Genomic DNA, 15,807 nt, shown 5'->3' with positions numbered 1-15,807 from the left:
TTCAAATATCGTCATCCATCATTTAGTTTGGTTGATTGGCTGTGACCAAACTGTTTTTTGGATGTTTTTTTTCGGCTGGTTTATCAGGTGGTGGTGTTTTCGATCACCTTTTTTTTGGTTACGAAATTTTCATTTCTTCGGAAAACACAGAAGGGTTCAAAAGATCATAAAATTTGTCATGTAGAAATCGATGGTTATAAACAAAATGGCCGTCATAAAAAAAAATGCGTTTTACAACTCGAACGAAACATACAACGTCATCATCAACAGCAACGATTGTCCATGGTCGTCAGACCACCATCTTGAATGGCGATGATCAATCGAATGATCGCGAAGAAGCTGAAAGATGATCAAAACCAAACGAACAACATATATGGGTGTGGAAAACAGCTAGCAACAACTTTACGAAATGCGCATGCTTAATTATCTTTTTTTGTTTTTTTTGATTTTTTTGATTACCATATTTGGTCAGCAACAACAACGTTGTTTTTATCGTTTTTTCTTTCTTAATGAAAGAAGAGCAGTTTTAGTTGTTATCCTTGAACAAACTTTGAACGTTGTTTGTTCGTTGTGAACAAAAAAAAAGAGTGCCTCTTTTTTTCCAAAGAAAAAACAAGTCATAAACATGCCATGAATGATTTGGCTTTGTGGAAATTCGTTGGAAAAATGTTCAATAACAATAAAAATAAAATTTTATTACATCAATTCACAAGAAGAGAGAGAGAGGGAAAGAAAATGATAGTTACAAAAAAAGATATACAATCACAGAATGCAAAATATTGGTTATGGGTTTTATCTGGCCAGATATTATGGTTGCATGTTGTTGATCAATATAGGATCGTCCATTGTCGACGTTAAAACGTTTTTTTCAGTTTTTTTAATGATTTTTTTTTCTTGGCAAGGAAGATTTATGTCAAAAGAGAGTATGCTAAAAAAACAGAATGATATCCCAAAAAGACGATTTTTTTTTTTTTGATCAAATTTCCAATCAAATAAAAACGCCATATGTGTTTGTTAGTGTTAATGTTGGGTACTTTTTTGAAAAAATTGGTTTTTTTTTTTTTTTGGTTAATTTTCTTTGGGCTTTTGGATGAGGATAGATAAGGGAAAACATTGGTAAATTAATAAACAAAATTGGTAAAATATTACATCCGTGGTAATTGGTGGAAAATTGTTCAAGAACACTGACATTTTCTAATTTTAGTCAACGTACTGGCAAGTATTAATATAACGGCAGAGAATCAAAATTAAAAAAAATGGAATTTTCATCTCAAATGACGAGAATTGAATCTTTAAAAGGAAAGATTAATCGAAAAATAGATGAAATAATGAAAGAATTACATAAACTAAAATTTTCAAAGATTCCAGTAATTGTAGCAACTCATCGTTTAATAGAATATACAAATGAACATGAATCAATAAAGAAAAAAGTATTGGAAACAAGTGTGGAATTAAAACAATCGTATGACAAAGAAAAATATGATTGGGAGACAAAAGAAACATTGGAAAATTATTCAAAAATATTAAAAATTGTGAAAAAATAATGAAAAACACTATTATTATTGCTAAATATGTTAATGGCAATAATCATCACTAATAAAATAACTTGGTAGATAAAAGGTTAATTCGCCGAACGATGTCAAAAAGAAAACATCGATGGCGGTAATCGGTAGACTAAACAAATTGGATGGATGTTTGATCGGGTAGAGCTGTAATGTTTGATGGAAAACATATATAAACCCGATCAAACTTGGCAAACGATGGTCGGATTCTGGTCGGATTTCAAGTTGGATATCAGGTTGGATATTGGTTGGTCATTGGTTAACTATTGGCGGAAAACTAGTGGAATTCGAACCATTGGTGGAAATTGTATATCAGCAATATCAACTTTTCAAAAAGGTTGAAGAGCTGGACCGTGTTCAAATTATGGAAACCATCGTCCACAGCGAAGTTATCGAAAAATTTAAGAACATCAAAAAGGAATTCAGTCGTTTGGAACACGAGATTCAGGTCAACAAGCTAATGACTTATCTGCAATCTCAATTTCCAACAAAATGAATTTTTAATTAATCCTAAACATCCATGCGAATGAGATAAACCCAAAATATCAAATATTTCAGGCTGATCCTTTTTTCCTTTTAACCAATGACCCAAATAATCCCAAAAACCTTTGTTTTTCGAAATTTTCCGGCCACAAATTTTCCGTCCTTAACCTTGAAACAGAAAATGTCGGAAAGACATTAGTTTCAGTCCGGTAGATGAACGTGACAGTCCAATCATATTCCATTCTGAGGGCTGTCATGACCAGAATTATACCAAAACCAATTTGGAAAATAACAAAATGTATGCCGAAACCATGAATATTTTTCATGGTCAATCGGATCAGATTAAAGATATGATTGAACTGCAGAAATTCGACAATAAAATCCATCGAGAAATGGTCGAAAAATTTAAAAATGTCAAACAAGAATTCGAACGAATGGAACATGCAAATGACAGGTCAAACAAAATCATGTCTGTTTTGCATTCACAATTCCAGAATAACGAGTTCTTGATTAATGATGTTTTCGCCAGGTCACACAATCAAATTATTCCTCCATCGTTTCATCAACTCTTTCCCAATATTTCCCTTTGTCCTAACTGATGATTGGCATATTGATTTTTGTCAATACATTCCCATACCTTCTATTATTTCACCCACCCTATTTTTCAAAATTAACGCATATATGAGGTCGACCCAAAATATCAAATATTTCGGGGCCGACCCGTTTACAATATTAATTCCCGATCCAAATAACGTAGAAAATTTATGTTTTTCAGAATTTTACTTGGTCAACAGTTTTCATTGCTTAATCTGGAAACCAACTGCATAAAAAATATCGCTTACAATCCGGTTGAAGATCATGACAGCCCAATTATATATCATTCAGAAAACTGCCATGATTTTCATTCCAAACCAATTTGGAAAATAACAAAATGTATGCCGAAACTCATTTGATAATACCGGAAAACATTGTCCAGATTAAGCACGATGAAAAATTTGTTTATTTTTACTGTTTACATTCAAAATGTAACCTTATTCGGCGTTCAACAACAATGTAAAAATAAAAAGTTTATCAGATTGAAAAAGATCAAGATCTGACCATAAACAACATGACCACCAAATTCATGAAAATCAGTATTCAAACATCATCATTCATCCAAACAGATATAAACCAACTAATCAACAATATAAAATTTCAAAATTTTGATGATTCCATAAATTTAGAAAGGCTAGATTCTTTGTTCTGTTCAAACAGAACACGAAATGATCGAAAGAATAGCTGGAAGTATATATTTAGTTATCATCAAAACGAAATTTATTGTTATTGGTTTTATATCTGTCATAATCATTATGTGTATAATTATTTTTTTATTTGCTTATTATTTGATAAGAATGAGAAATTTTCAACGAGTTGCAAGAGAACAATATCAACTTGATGTTACATTCAAAATGTAACACTATTTCGACATTGAACAGCCATGCGAAAACAAAATTTACCGAATCGAAAAAAGGTCAAGAAAACTTGGCTCCATCAAATGGATCAAATTTCTGACCAGAATTTTTTCCGGTCTGTTTCGATTAACAAAACTATATGTCCTCAGACCGTTGATTTGCAAACAATAATGACGGATGGAATTCCGAAAAAAAAGATCAAAAATAACGCCGGTCAGGAAGAAATAATAAATTTCCAAATTTGGATCAATGCTGTTTGTGGTGATAATAAAGGAATTTACGAATTATTAGGTAATTATTTAGGATTTCACACATCCTTCTCGAGCCAAACATTTATTTGCCGAATTTGCAAGGCCAGTGATAAAGAACTGGGAAAGTGTAAAGAACCAGATAGATTATAAATACGTCAATTATGAACAAGTTCTTAAAAGACGAAAAATCTATCAATAAAACCATCTCAGAAAAAAAAATATTTGGTCTTCTATTTATTCTTTAAAAACTCAAATTATATTACTTATTTTACAAGTATGCATTGCATTTGTGTGAAAACATCATATTTGCCATCATGAAACTGAACAGAATCAAAACAGAAGATATTGAAAAGGAAATTAAAGCGATTCATTACCGCCAGGACAGAGTCAGAATATCAGTGGCTTCCATCGCGGAAAAGAATCAACATTTAAAATCAAACAAACATGCAAACAATCAATAAAATTATTCCATCCTTGATTGGATATTGTTTGCCTGTATTACCGGATATTGAAGCAAATATTGAATGTAAAGAAGTATATTCAAATATGCAAAGAATATCCGAGAGCAGATATTTTCTGAACCAATTCGTTCAGAAATTGCCAACATTCGTAAAACCAGGTAAAGTAATCAAATTAATTGAATAACTAAAAGTGATTATTATTATTTTTTTTACTGAAGTCCATGAGCGATGGGAATCAAAAAATCCATCGTTCGAAGCAGAATTTAAATTTTCTTGGCTGAAACCAAGTAAAATTTGTGAAAGAATTTTTCTCAACAATAAATACATAATTTCCCAATTAGTTAAAGAATCCGTTTGCAAACAAGAAATCAAATTTGAAGAATTGAAGTATTCTGAACATCTAAACTGCAGTATTATATGATAGGATATGAACTAAAATGACTGTCCTCACACCTTTGATTGAAGATCTAAAAAAACATCATGAAGAATAGTATCGTTAAAGAATATATCGATGACACTGATCAGAGAAAAAAAGATGGTGTTTAAAATTTGCGTAAGTGCTGTTTGCAGGGGATAATAAAGGAATGTATGAACTATTGGGTAATTATTTAATTTATTATTGATGATTTGTTAATTTTTAATAAGGCCAGCAAAAAAAGAACTCGGACAATGTAAAAATCCGATCGATTTACAAGGTGTTTTCTATCGAAATGCTCTTAGAAAAGATATGGCAAAAACAAAGACGTCGGACAAAGATTATTCGGTCTTAAAGCCGAATGCATTTTTGCTGGATTACCGAATTTGACTATATCCAACATTGCTCCGCTCGATTTGTAAATAATTTTTTTTAGAAATTTTATCCTTTAAAACAAAATATATTCTTTATTTTACAGTATGCATGATTTCGACGAAGGCATTTGTGAAAACATCATATTTGCCATTATTAAAATAAATAAAATCGATATCTCCCGAATCGAAAGAGCGATGAAGGAAATTCAATACCACGAGGACAGAGTCAAAATAACCTAACTTAAATAACTTAACTTTTTTCCCTTTATAAGAAATTTGAATTTTTCTGTCGTTTCGATGAAATACTCAACAACCTAAAACTTCCATTGGTTCCAGATACAGATGTATACAAATTGTATACAAATGCCAAAGAATTCGCACAGCTTTGTCATAGTTTTGAATTGAATGCAGGTGATATTCAAAGATTGAAAACATGTGCAGAAATTATTGTCGATTTGTATTCATCTGTACCGGATTTAAACATCACGCCGAAATTTCACAATATTTTGCATTATTGGCAGGATGCCGCAAAATTTGGATCAATTTATAGGAACTCTTCGTATATATATGTCGTGGATATGAGCGGGTTCATCAAAGTAATAAGAGATCCATCGCGTCATCCAAAAATACTATCAATCCATCACTTTCCATGATAAATTATTCGCAAAGAAAAAGAGCGATACACTTATTTAAAGAAAAGATATAATATCCCAATTAGTTCAAGAAATTCATTGCAAACAAAACAACACATTTGAAAAATTGCATTTATACTCTGAACACATTCTTAAATATTGCAATATTCAAAGACGCAAATGAAATGTTAATGGCTGAACTCTAATTGGAGTTCGGAGATTCGATGATTTCTCCATTACAAATCCGATCGGTATCAAAAATATCAATCACATGTATATTGCCTTGTATTTATCATGTCCAACAATTCCATTGGAATATCGTTTGAAAAAAAAACGATATATTCGTTGTAATGTTGATAAATCGGTTAGAGATGAAACGGACTGGATACAAACTAAAAATTGAATGTCCTAAGACCGTTGATTGAAGATTTAAAATATATAATGAATAAAGGCATCAACAAAACATATAAAGATGATACCGGTCGAGAAATCATCATGAATTTCAAAATTTGTGTCAGTGCTGTTTGCGGTGACAACAAAGGAATTTATGAACTTCTGGGATATCATACACTGTTTACGGGCAAAACTTTTATTTGCAGAATTTGTGTAACCAAAACCAATCAACAAAGACGAACTTGGACATTGTAAAAAACCTATAGATTTTAAATGTGTTTCTCATCACAGAATTTGATATTTTTGAAAAAAAAAACTTGTGAATTTTGTTGGAAATTTGATTCTTTTGATTCTTTTTTTTTTTGCTAAATAATAATTACTGTTTGAATGTTTGTTTTGTTTTTGGGTTAGGTTAGGTTGAATGTGTGTGTGTGTTGTTTGGTTGGTGTATATAAAACGCATGCAAATCGATATTTGATTTTTTTTTGTTTTTTGTTTTTTTTTTGTAAAATGTAGATGGCGTTCAAAATGATCGGAAAAATGAGCCAAAAAAAATGGAAATTTGATTTTCGGATATCAAACATGAAAAAAAGCAAAACTCAAATGACAAAAAAAATCTTCACTTACCATCAACCACTGGATCCGTCCATTTTTTGAATTGATCAATCTTTGATTATCGTCGTTGATGATCGATAATTTTTCTTTAGGGAAACTAGATCGATTGGGAAACGAAAGATTCGATGTTTCAAATATCGCCATCGTCGCCGCTATCCATTGATCCACAGTTTAGTTTGGTTGGTCGGTTTGGCTCAACCAATTTCAAATTTCTTCATATTTTTTTCGGTTGATGTTTCAGGATCATTTTTTTCCACCAACGAAAACGGTTCGAGGACCGAAACTCCGATTATCGTAACCGATGACACCAAATCCACGGTAAAATACGGTTCGGGTTTGATTTGAAATATCTTCGGAAATATGAAACATAACGAAGACAAATTAACAACTTGATTTGAAAAAAATGATTTTGTGACCATCTTGGTTGATGATCATCAATCGAATGATTTTCATTTTCGAAAAATTGAAAAAATGGATAACCAACCATAAAATCCAAAAACCAAAAGACAACTTATTCGATTGTGGGCGTGGAAATAAACAGTTAAATTTAACAAACAACGATTCGAAACGAGCATGCGCATTTCTTCTAATTTTCATATTTGGTCAAAAACAACGTGTTTGATAATGATGATATCGATCGAATATTCAAATTTCAGACTTTGAACATTTTTTTTTATCAACCAAGAAAAAAAAATAAACGGATGGTTGTTGTTGTTCGATCGTATTATCATCGTTATTATCGTTATTATCGTTTGTAATAACTTGCTGAACAGACTTTGAACATTCGATAATCGCTCGTTTTTGTTGCGAGAGAGAAAAAAAAATCTGTTTCGGATCTTATCATCGTTTCAATGTTTTGTCTGCCGAATGATTCACTTTCACATATAGAAATTCGACATATGGTTATCATCATAAAACGAAAAGAATGATTGTTTTGTTTTTTTAAATAAACAAACAAACAAAAAAAATCTCAAATGTACAATCTTTGCGATAAACAAAAAAAAATCGAAAGTTTACTCTAATTTCGTTATGTCTGGTTTTTCGTTTTGTTTGGTTTATAATTTCCAAAGAAAAAAAAAACATAGCGATAATTTTGTTTCACGGAATGTTACTGATGATGGTTCGATCGATTGAATTGATGGTTCGATTGATTTGAATGGTTCGATGTTACAAATGATTAAATTAATGACTAATGACATTCATCCAGACGATGTTAATGATCATCATCATCATAATGGGTTTTTTTGTTTTGTCAATCCGTCTAGAATCTAGACTCTAGAATCTATTGATGATGATGATGATGATGATGATGAATAAAGGGTTAATTAACCGAAAATTAATTAATAATTTAATAGTGAATGTCTAGCCATAATTAAATTATTATTTTCAAAATTATTATTGGTTATTTTGGATATTTGAATAATGATTTTCATGACTTTAATGACCTTTTTTGATCTGATTTCAATCAAAAAAAAAATCAATTATTTTTCAATTTGAAATTTGCCATTACACTGATAGATCGATCGAAAGAGATTTGTTTGAACATTTTTCCAATCATCAATCGATCATTAATGATGTTTAATTTGAAACAAAAATAATGAAATTTGAATTCCGCGGTAACCAAGGGTCAATATCGCCATCTATTGTCGTCGATTTTATTCATAAATGAATAAAATATCGATTGTATTTCGATTGTTTCGAATGTTTTTGTTTCACAATGGTCATGAGTTTCATTCAATTTTAATTTTGAAGAATTTATATTTTTTTTTGTAAATAAAATTACAAATTACCAAAAAAAGATGAATGATAATATAGAAACGAAAAATTTACGTTTAATATTTATTGGTGCCGGTAATATTGCACAGGCAATAGTCAAAGGATTATTAAATTGTTCATATTTAAATTCGAAACAAATTTTCGTTTATGCACCGACTGAAAGAAATTCACAAATTTTTCGGGTATTATTTTTTTACGATTTATTTTTCTGATTTTTTTCTAATGAATTTTTCCTTTTTGAAAACAAAGGATCTTGGCTGCCATTTTACAACAAATGTACAGGATATTATTTCTTCCGAAACTACTGAATCAAATTTACATTTTTTATTATTTATCTGTGTAAAACCAAATATTGCAAAACAATCGGAATTTTTATCAATGTTTAATGAAATTTTATCGAAAAAATCAAATGAAAATTTCTTAATTGTTTCGGTTATGGCTGGTATAACATTAGAATGGATAGAATCGAATCTTACAATTGAAAATCGATCAAATTTTCGTGATAATTTAGTACGAATAATGCCAAACACAGCAATCGAAATTAATATGGGTACAATTGGTGTCTATTGGAAATCATCGAAATCAACAACAACAAATGATTTATTGATAAAAAAATTATCCGAATTATTAAATCAATTAGGTAAATCGATAAAATTGGATAATGAAGAACAATTACATTCGATAATTGGTGTTGCCGGTAGTGGTATTGCATTCATCCTAACAATGATACAAGGTATGATTGATGGTGGTGTTTCGGTTGGTTTATCAAGAAATCTATCAAGGGATTTGGTCATACAAACATTTATCGTATGTGTTGAATATATAAATGATTCATTGAATTCCTGAATTATCATTGTTTTTTTTTCTTCATTAAAAAAATAGGGTGCAGCCAAAATGATCGAAAAAACCGGAACAAATCCAATTCAATTACGTGATAATGTTTGTTCACCTGCTGGTACAACTATTGCCGGTGTTGAAATATTGGAACAAAATGCTTTAAATGGTACAATTATTCAGGCTGTTAAAAAATCAGCGGAACGTAGTAAAGAATTATCTAAATGAATTTTTGTAATATCCGAACAAAGATGGATTAATTTTTTCCGTTGGTTTTCTAATAAAGTCTCTCGATTTCAATGTTTATTTCTTTCTCTTTGGATAAAAGTAAAGTGGTCAGATATTAACCAAACTGAATCAGTCGTTACTCTGATTACAATTGGCTTGGGTTGTTTGAATTCACAATTTTGTTAAAATTCATAACCCATTAATCATCATTGGTGTCGTTAGTTTTTAAAAAAATCCTAACTGATACAACAAAGTTAACAGGTGTTTGATTTCGATATTAAGCTATTTGTTTGAAATCAAAATCATTACAGGTTTTATTTGATAGAAATTTGATTTTTTATCCATTGATTTTTGGGAAAATTTTTTCAAATTATTCATGATTGATTTTTTCAATAAAAAATTTATTGAATTTTATATAGAAAAATGAATTTTTTTTGATAAAATTTTTGGTAAAATCTTTTTGAAAAGACTTTTTAGAAAAAAATTTTGAAATTTTCTTTTTCACTTTGCTTTGGACAATACATTGTTAATCATGCGCATGTTTCTGTTCCCTGTAAACTTTTTCTATTTTTGAATTAAAATATTTCGGGAATGTTTTTTTCTATTTCTTTGAAGAAAAAAAAATTAACACTTTGAACTTATTCGCCAATAACTTATTCATTCACAACATTTCGAAATTCTACATTCGAGCCATGTAAATCAATATTACATAATTTTATATTATCTATTGATTGCCGACAAATTGAATTGATACATTCATCGATACTGGTTGGTAGATTTATTCAATGAAATATCAATATCGATTATTCCAATGTTGAGAAAAAATCCAAAAATAAAATAAAATAATTAATTTAGAAAGGAAAAAAAACAAAAACAAATAATATTATCTTTTAATAATAATATTTATTAATGTGCACTATCCGAAGATATTTGCACGATTTAATTAAAACAAAATAAAGTAAGAATAAATGATAAAAAATAAATGTAATGTGTGTTAAAAGTGTTTTGTATTTATGTTGGATTTTATGTAGATAATAAGCAAAAAGGACCATGGCCTGAGAAGAAGGGTGTAGTGTTTTTTGTCAATATTACCATTTGAAACATCTTTACAATAGTTTTATCACACATTTTTTAAACAATTTTTGAAATTGATAATTTCTGGAATGATAATATTAGTATTTGTAAAATACTATTTTTGTAATTATTATTAACATTGTAATTTTTTTTTTGAACCATTGATATTATATAATTTTAAATTTTTTTGCCGCATGGATACGCGTTCAAATCTTGATGTGTCGAAGCTCGCTAAATTGGCCATAATATTGGAAGAGCATTCGTCAAAAAAAATTAAAAAAAAAAAAAATAGAAAAAAATTTAGTTTGCTATAAAATTGCAGTTATTTTATAATTACAAAAAGGAAAACTTATTCATTCACAACAAATATCCATTTAATATTAAATTTTTTAAAAGTTGAAATTCAACATTTCGAAATAAACGTTTCATACCTTTTGGTAAATGACGACATAATTGATGAATTGCCGCATTGCAAATTGAGCACTTGAATGGTCGCAAATTTGAGTGCAGAATAGAATGACGTTTTAAATTATCACGAAATTTAAATCTTGCATCGCATTGGTCGCAATGATACGGACGCTTATTTGAATGAGAAGAAGAATGACGTTTTAAAAACCAAAGTTTTGTGAATGTTGCAGGGCATTCTGGACATTTAAATAGTTGATTTCCGTTAGTTATTTTATCATCATTACCAGCACTGTCTAATTTGGCCATGACGGTATCCAATTTTATCAATGAAATTTAAAAAAAAAATGTAAACATTAAAAAAAGGGTATGTATAAATCATTTTGTTTTTACCTTCATCAACTATTGATTCGACAATAGTAGTCGTTAGTTTTTTTTTCGTTTTATCTTCATCATCATTATCATTCGTCAATGTAAATATAGTTTCTGCTGATTGATGGTCATCAACAATTGTTTCTTCTACTATTTCCACTTCGGATGATTCAATAATTAATGGTGATGAAGATAATTGAAAATTAATTGATTTTAAACTTTCTCCGATTCTCAAACTTTCAACGATTAAACGTTGTAATGATTCGAATGTTAATGGCGAACCATGTAAAATTTACATTGTAATTACATTGTAAATCAATATTAAATAATTTTATAAAATTGCATTTAGAAAACAAGAATTCTTCTTCTTTGCGGCCCAACACTTTCTCATGGAATGGAGTGTAAAACGCTTTTTCAACGTCTTTTAAACAGAAAAAAACATTCGAATTTTTTTAGTTTTCGAACTTTTTAGTTTTCGAACTTTTTAGTTTTCGAATTTTTGGTTTGCCTTTTGTGTGCAACATCATTATCATTATCATTTAAGCTCCTCTCACATGTATACCTTTCACTGTACTGTTCTTTCCCCCCCACAAAATGGGGTCGATTTTTCTCAGTGATATACAAACACACCCCTCAAGTGATAACGATCAGGTAATTTTTACTTTTTTTTTCGTTTGGTCCTTTTTTCTTTTGCCAAATGATAAACAACAACAAAAACAAAACAAAAAAAAAACTTTTTTTTTTTGTTGCTAAATATACCTGTATAAAGCAAACTCTTTTTCAAATCGTTATTATATTTTTTGAATATGTTTTTTATTATTGTAATAATAATAACAAATATCATTAACCGTAATGAGAAAATTTCAATTTACAATCAATCAAATGTCTTAAATCTTTCATGGTTTTAAATATTTTAAAACAATCTTTACATTTAGGTGGAATATTTTGTTTTATTCGATTGAAATTTGATTTTTTATCCATTGATTTTTGGGAAAATTTTTTCAAATTATTCATGATTGATTTTTTCAATCAAAAATTTATTGAATTTTATATAGAAAAATGAATTTTTTTGGATAAAATTTTTGGTAAAATCTTTTTGAAAAGACTTTTTTTGAAAAAAAATTGAAAAAATTTTGAAATTTTTTTTTTCACATTGTTAATCATGCGCATGTTTCGAACTGTTCCCTGTAAACTTTTTCTATTTTTGAATTAAAATATTTCGGGAATGTTTTTTTTATTTATTTCTTTGAAGAAAAAAAAAAATTAACACTTTAACATTTATATGCAAAGAATATACAAATTATTTATTGAAATCAAATTTATTCATGTACATTTTTATTATGGCGTTTTAAAATCTTACTACTTTTAAATTCTGAATGTCTTTGTTGATGATTTTTTAAATGATCACTGCGTCCAAATGCCGCATTGCAAACTGAGCACTTGAATGGTCGCAAATTTGAGTGCAGAATAGAATGTCTTTTCAATTCAGCACTAGTTTTAAATTCTGCATTGCATTCTTGGCAATTGAATGGTTTTTTTTCAGAATGCCTTTGTTGATGACTTCTCAAAATTCTACGACTTTTAAATTTTTTATCGCAATGGTCACAGTGAAACGGAAGTTTATTTGAGTGGCGGAAAGAATGAACTTTTAAATCGCCCTTAGTTTTAAATCCTGCATCGCATTGTTGACAAATGTGTGGTCTTTGATCTGAATGTCTTTGTTGATGATCTTTTAAATGATCACTGCGTCCAAACGCCGCATTGCAAACAGAGCATTTATGTGGACGCTGATTATTATGTATGTTAGAATGACGTTTTAAATTATCACGAAATTTAAATCTTGCATCGCATTGGTCGCAATGATACGGACGCTTATTTGAATGAGAAGAAGAATGACGTTTTAAAAACCAAAGTTTTGTGAATGTTGCAGGGCATTCTGGACATTTAAATAGTTGATTTCCGTTAGTTATTTTATCATCATTACCAGCACTGTCTAATTTGGCCATGACGGTATCCAATTTTATCAATGAAATTTAAAAAAAAAAATGTAAACATTAAAAAAAAGGGTATGTATAAATCATTTTGTTTTTACCTTCATCAACTATTGATTCGACAATAGTAGTCGTTAGTTTTTTTTTCGTTTTATCTTCATCATCATTATCATTCGTCAATGTAAATATAGTTTCTGCTGATTGATGGTCATCAACAATTGTTTCTTCTACTATTTCCACTTCGGATGATTCAATAATTAATGGTGATGATGATAATGTTTCGTCGTTTGGAAAATTTTCGATAGTTTTTGGATCATTATTTTCGATATTAGGATCATTTGTTGTTGTTTTCGAATTGATCGTTGTTTCGAATAAATCATACGATTTTTCATTTTCAATATTCTGATCATATTCATTGAAAAAATCTGTATATGGAAGAAAAAAGAATTGGATTTTTTGTTGTTGATTAAATTGATAAAAAAACAACAAAATAAATGTTTGTTTTTACCTTCATCAACAATAGATTCGACAATAGTTGTCGTTAATAATTTTTCTTCCGTTTTATCTTTATCATCATTCGTGAATGTAGTTTCAGTTTTAGATTGGTCATCAATCGTTTCATTTACATCAACAATTGTTTCTTCTACTATTTCCACATCCGATGATTCATTAATTAATGGTGATTCGATTGTATTATCCAATTCATTTTCGGATTCAATAAACCATGATGATAAACTATTGTTAAAGCGTTCATCATAGCGATCACCATCACTATCACCACGAAGAAAATGAAATTGGGATGATGTTAATGAATCATCATTACAATCTTGCAAAATTGATTGAATATCATTATCAAAATTATCAATAGTTGTTTGTTCTATTTTATGATAATCTGTCAAATGAACGGTTGCATCATCAACAGTTTTTACGATTGTTTTGCAAAAATCTTTATGGAAAAGAAAGAATGGAATTTGAAAAAAAAATTTAGCAGGTTGAAATAATCAATTTTTTTGGTACAAAATATATATACATACTGCACTTGAAAACATTTTGAAAATATTTTTTGATTTGTTCATTATTATTATCATCATTCGAACGTTGTCGTTTGTTATTTTGTTTATGATAATCATGTTGTTGTAATTGATGAAATTGTACACTATCACTATGCGATGGAATGTTCTGATTGATCCAAGGACTAATGTTTGCATGTGAATATTGTTGTTCAGGATAAGGTGGTCCTCCAAATGGATATGCTGGTCGATGTGTCCAAACATCTTGATTATATTGATGATGCGATGGATTACCAGATGACCATTGATTATAATAATGTGTCGTGGATAGTTGTTGTGGTTGTTGATACAACGGGTTGAAATAATTTGGCCATGATTGTTGCGGTTGTGGTTGTGGTGGTGGTTGCGGTACATAATTACCGTATTGCGATAATGAATCATAAGACATTTTTTTTTAAAATTGCAGAATCGATTGATTGTTTGGAAAAGAATCAAATTTTTGATTTCAAATATTGAAAAAACACAAAAAAAAATCGAAAACAACAAAAAAAATGATCGAAAAAAAATGAAAAGAAAATTCGAAGACAAACACACTGGACTCTAATAAAGTAAACCGAAAAAAAAATAAAAAATAATGACAGTCGAAACTCTCGAGAGTAAGAGAAAGAATGAAAGCAAAAGAAAGAAACGTATACGTTTACGAATGACGATGATTTTTTTTTTTTTTTTTTTGAATTTTGAATTTAGACACTGGCTATTGTTACTTGTTGTTTGGTATTGAATTGCTGTACTCTGTGATTGGTTGAGTACATGGTTCAACAGTGTATACACCCCCTTCTCAAGTGATAACGATCGGGTCTTTTTTGTTTTAACTTTTTTTTTTTTTTTTTGTTTGGTCCTTTTTCTTTGTCAAATGAACAATATGGATAAACAACAAAACAACAAAAACCTTTTTTTTTTTTTGCTAAATAGATAATTGTATAAAGCAATTTTGTTCAATACGAGAACCTAATCGTTATTTTTATTTTTATTTTTTTTTGAAATAAGTTTTTGTTTATTGAAACTGTACATCATCCAAATGGATTGTTTGCATTTATTAATATGAATAAAGAATAATAATGCAAATGAAGAAATTTTCATGGACGAAATCGTTAATTTTTTTGTATCTTGTGTGTACTGTAATTTAATCTAAAGCCTTTGTATGTCACATATATATATGTTCCTTGTTTTAAATTGAAATTGATCAATGTATGTATGTGACGTTTTGTTTACATTTTATTTTTTTTCTTGATTGAATTTTCAAACTTTCCCTACGATGACCAGTTACATTCCTTTGAAAATGTTTTTTGGTTTGTTTATTAAATGACATGGTAAACAACGATAATTGTAGCAAAAAAAAAAATCTGAATTCAGAATTGCGCCAAAATTATCAGCAGAAACAAATCACACAAAGCGGGCTAAAACTGTTAACACAAACAAT

At 29.0% G+C, this 15,807-nt stretch overlaps 2 protein-coding genes and 1 long non-coding RNA gene across 3 annotated transcripts; 1 reads left to right on the top strand and 2 right to left on the bottom strand.

Annotated features, from left to right (window-relative positions):
• Window positions 1–674: 674 nt before the first annotated feature.
• LOC142646037 (uncharacterized) lies at window positions 675–7,508 on the bottom strand. Its single transcript, XR_012847055.1, has 2 exons — window positions 7,122–7,508; window positions 675–6,987 (listed from the first exon to the last, which is right to left on the bottom strand). It is a non-coding gene; the product is annotated as an uncharacterized LOC142646037 (long non-coding RNA).
• An 843-nt stretch (window positions 7,509–8,351) lies between these two features.
• On the top strand, window positions 8,352–9,553 carry LOC113790638 (uncharacterized). Its single transcript, XM_027340328.2, has 3 exons — window positions 8,352–8,595; window positions 8,663–9,220; window positions 9,296–9,553. The coding sequence occupies exons 1-3, from the start codon at window positions 8,437–8,439 to the stop codon at window positions 9,473–9,475; spliced, it is 897 nt and encodes a 298-aa protein (XP_027196129.2). The 5' UTR covers window positions 8,352–8,436; the 3' UTR covers window positions 9,476–9,553.
• An 805-nt stretch (window positions 9,554–10,358) lies between these two features.
• LOC113790315 (uncharacterized) lies at window positions 10,359–15,172 on the bottom strand. Its single transcript, XM_075823893.1, has 7 exons — window positions 14,352–15,172; window positions 13,826–14,263; window positions 13,419–13,742; window positions 12,658–13,319; window positions 11,348–11,618; window positions 10,981–11,250; window positions 10,359–10,780 (listed from the first exon to the last, which is right to left on the bottom strand). The coding sequence occupies exons 1-7, from the start codon at window positions 14,773–14,775 to the stop codon at window positions 10,683–10,685; spliced, it is 2,487 nt and encodes an 828-aa protein (XP_075680008.1). The 5' UTR covers window positions 14,776–15,172; the 3' UTR covers window positions 10,359–10,682.
• Between the last annotated feature and the right edge of the window lie 635 nt (window positions 15,173–15,807).

The sequence above is a fragment of the Dermatophagoides pteronyssinus genome, unplaced genomic scaffold, assembly GCF_027571235.1.
Source record: "Dermatophagoides pteronyssinus isolate colony J.1.1.1.1 unplaced genomic scaffold, Derpt_VIB-CSIC_2022.12 sq0039, whole genome shotgun sequence".
Classification (NCBI taxonomy): Eukaryota; Metazoa; Arthropoda; class Arachnida; order Sarcoptiformes; family Pyroglyphidae; genus Dermatophagoides; species Dermatophagoides pteronyssinus.
This window is presented reverse-complemented; position numbering and strand designations above follow the sequence as displayed.

What these genes read in the sequence shown, in the direction of transcription:
- LOC113790638 (XM_027340328.2), top strand. Translation starts at nt 8,437, where the DNA reads ATGAATGATAATATAGAAACGAAAAATTTACGTTTAATATTTATTGGT. An exon ending in GAAATTCACAAATTTTTCGG is followed by an intron (nt 8,596 to 8,662) that starts GTATTATTTTTT and finishes TTGAAAACAAAG; the next exon opens with GATCTTGGCTGCCATTTTAC. An exon ending in TGGTCATACAAACATTTATC is followed by an intron (nt 9,221 to 9,295) that starts GTATGTGTTGAA and finishes TTAAAAAAATAG; the next exon opens with GGTGCAGCCAAAATGATCGA.
- LOC113790315 (XM_075823893.1), bottom strand. Translation starts at nt 14,775, where the DNA reads ATGTCTTATGATTCATTATCGCAATACGGTAATTATGTACCGCAACCA. An exon ending in CGAATCAATAGTTGATGAAG is followed by an intron (nt 13,320 to 13,418) that starts GTAAAAACAAAA and finishes TGGCCAAATTAG; the next exon opens with ACAGTGCTGGTAATGATGAT. An exon ending in TAAAACGCCATAATAAAAAT is followed by an intron (nt 11,619 to 12,657) that starts GTACATGAATAA and finishes ATTACAATGTAA; the next exon opens with ATTTTACATGGTTCGCCATT.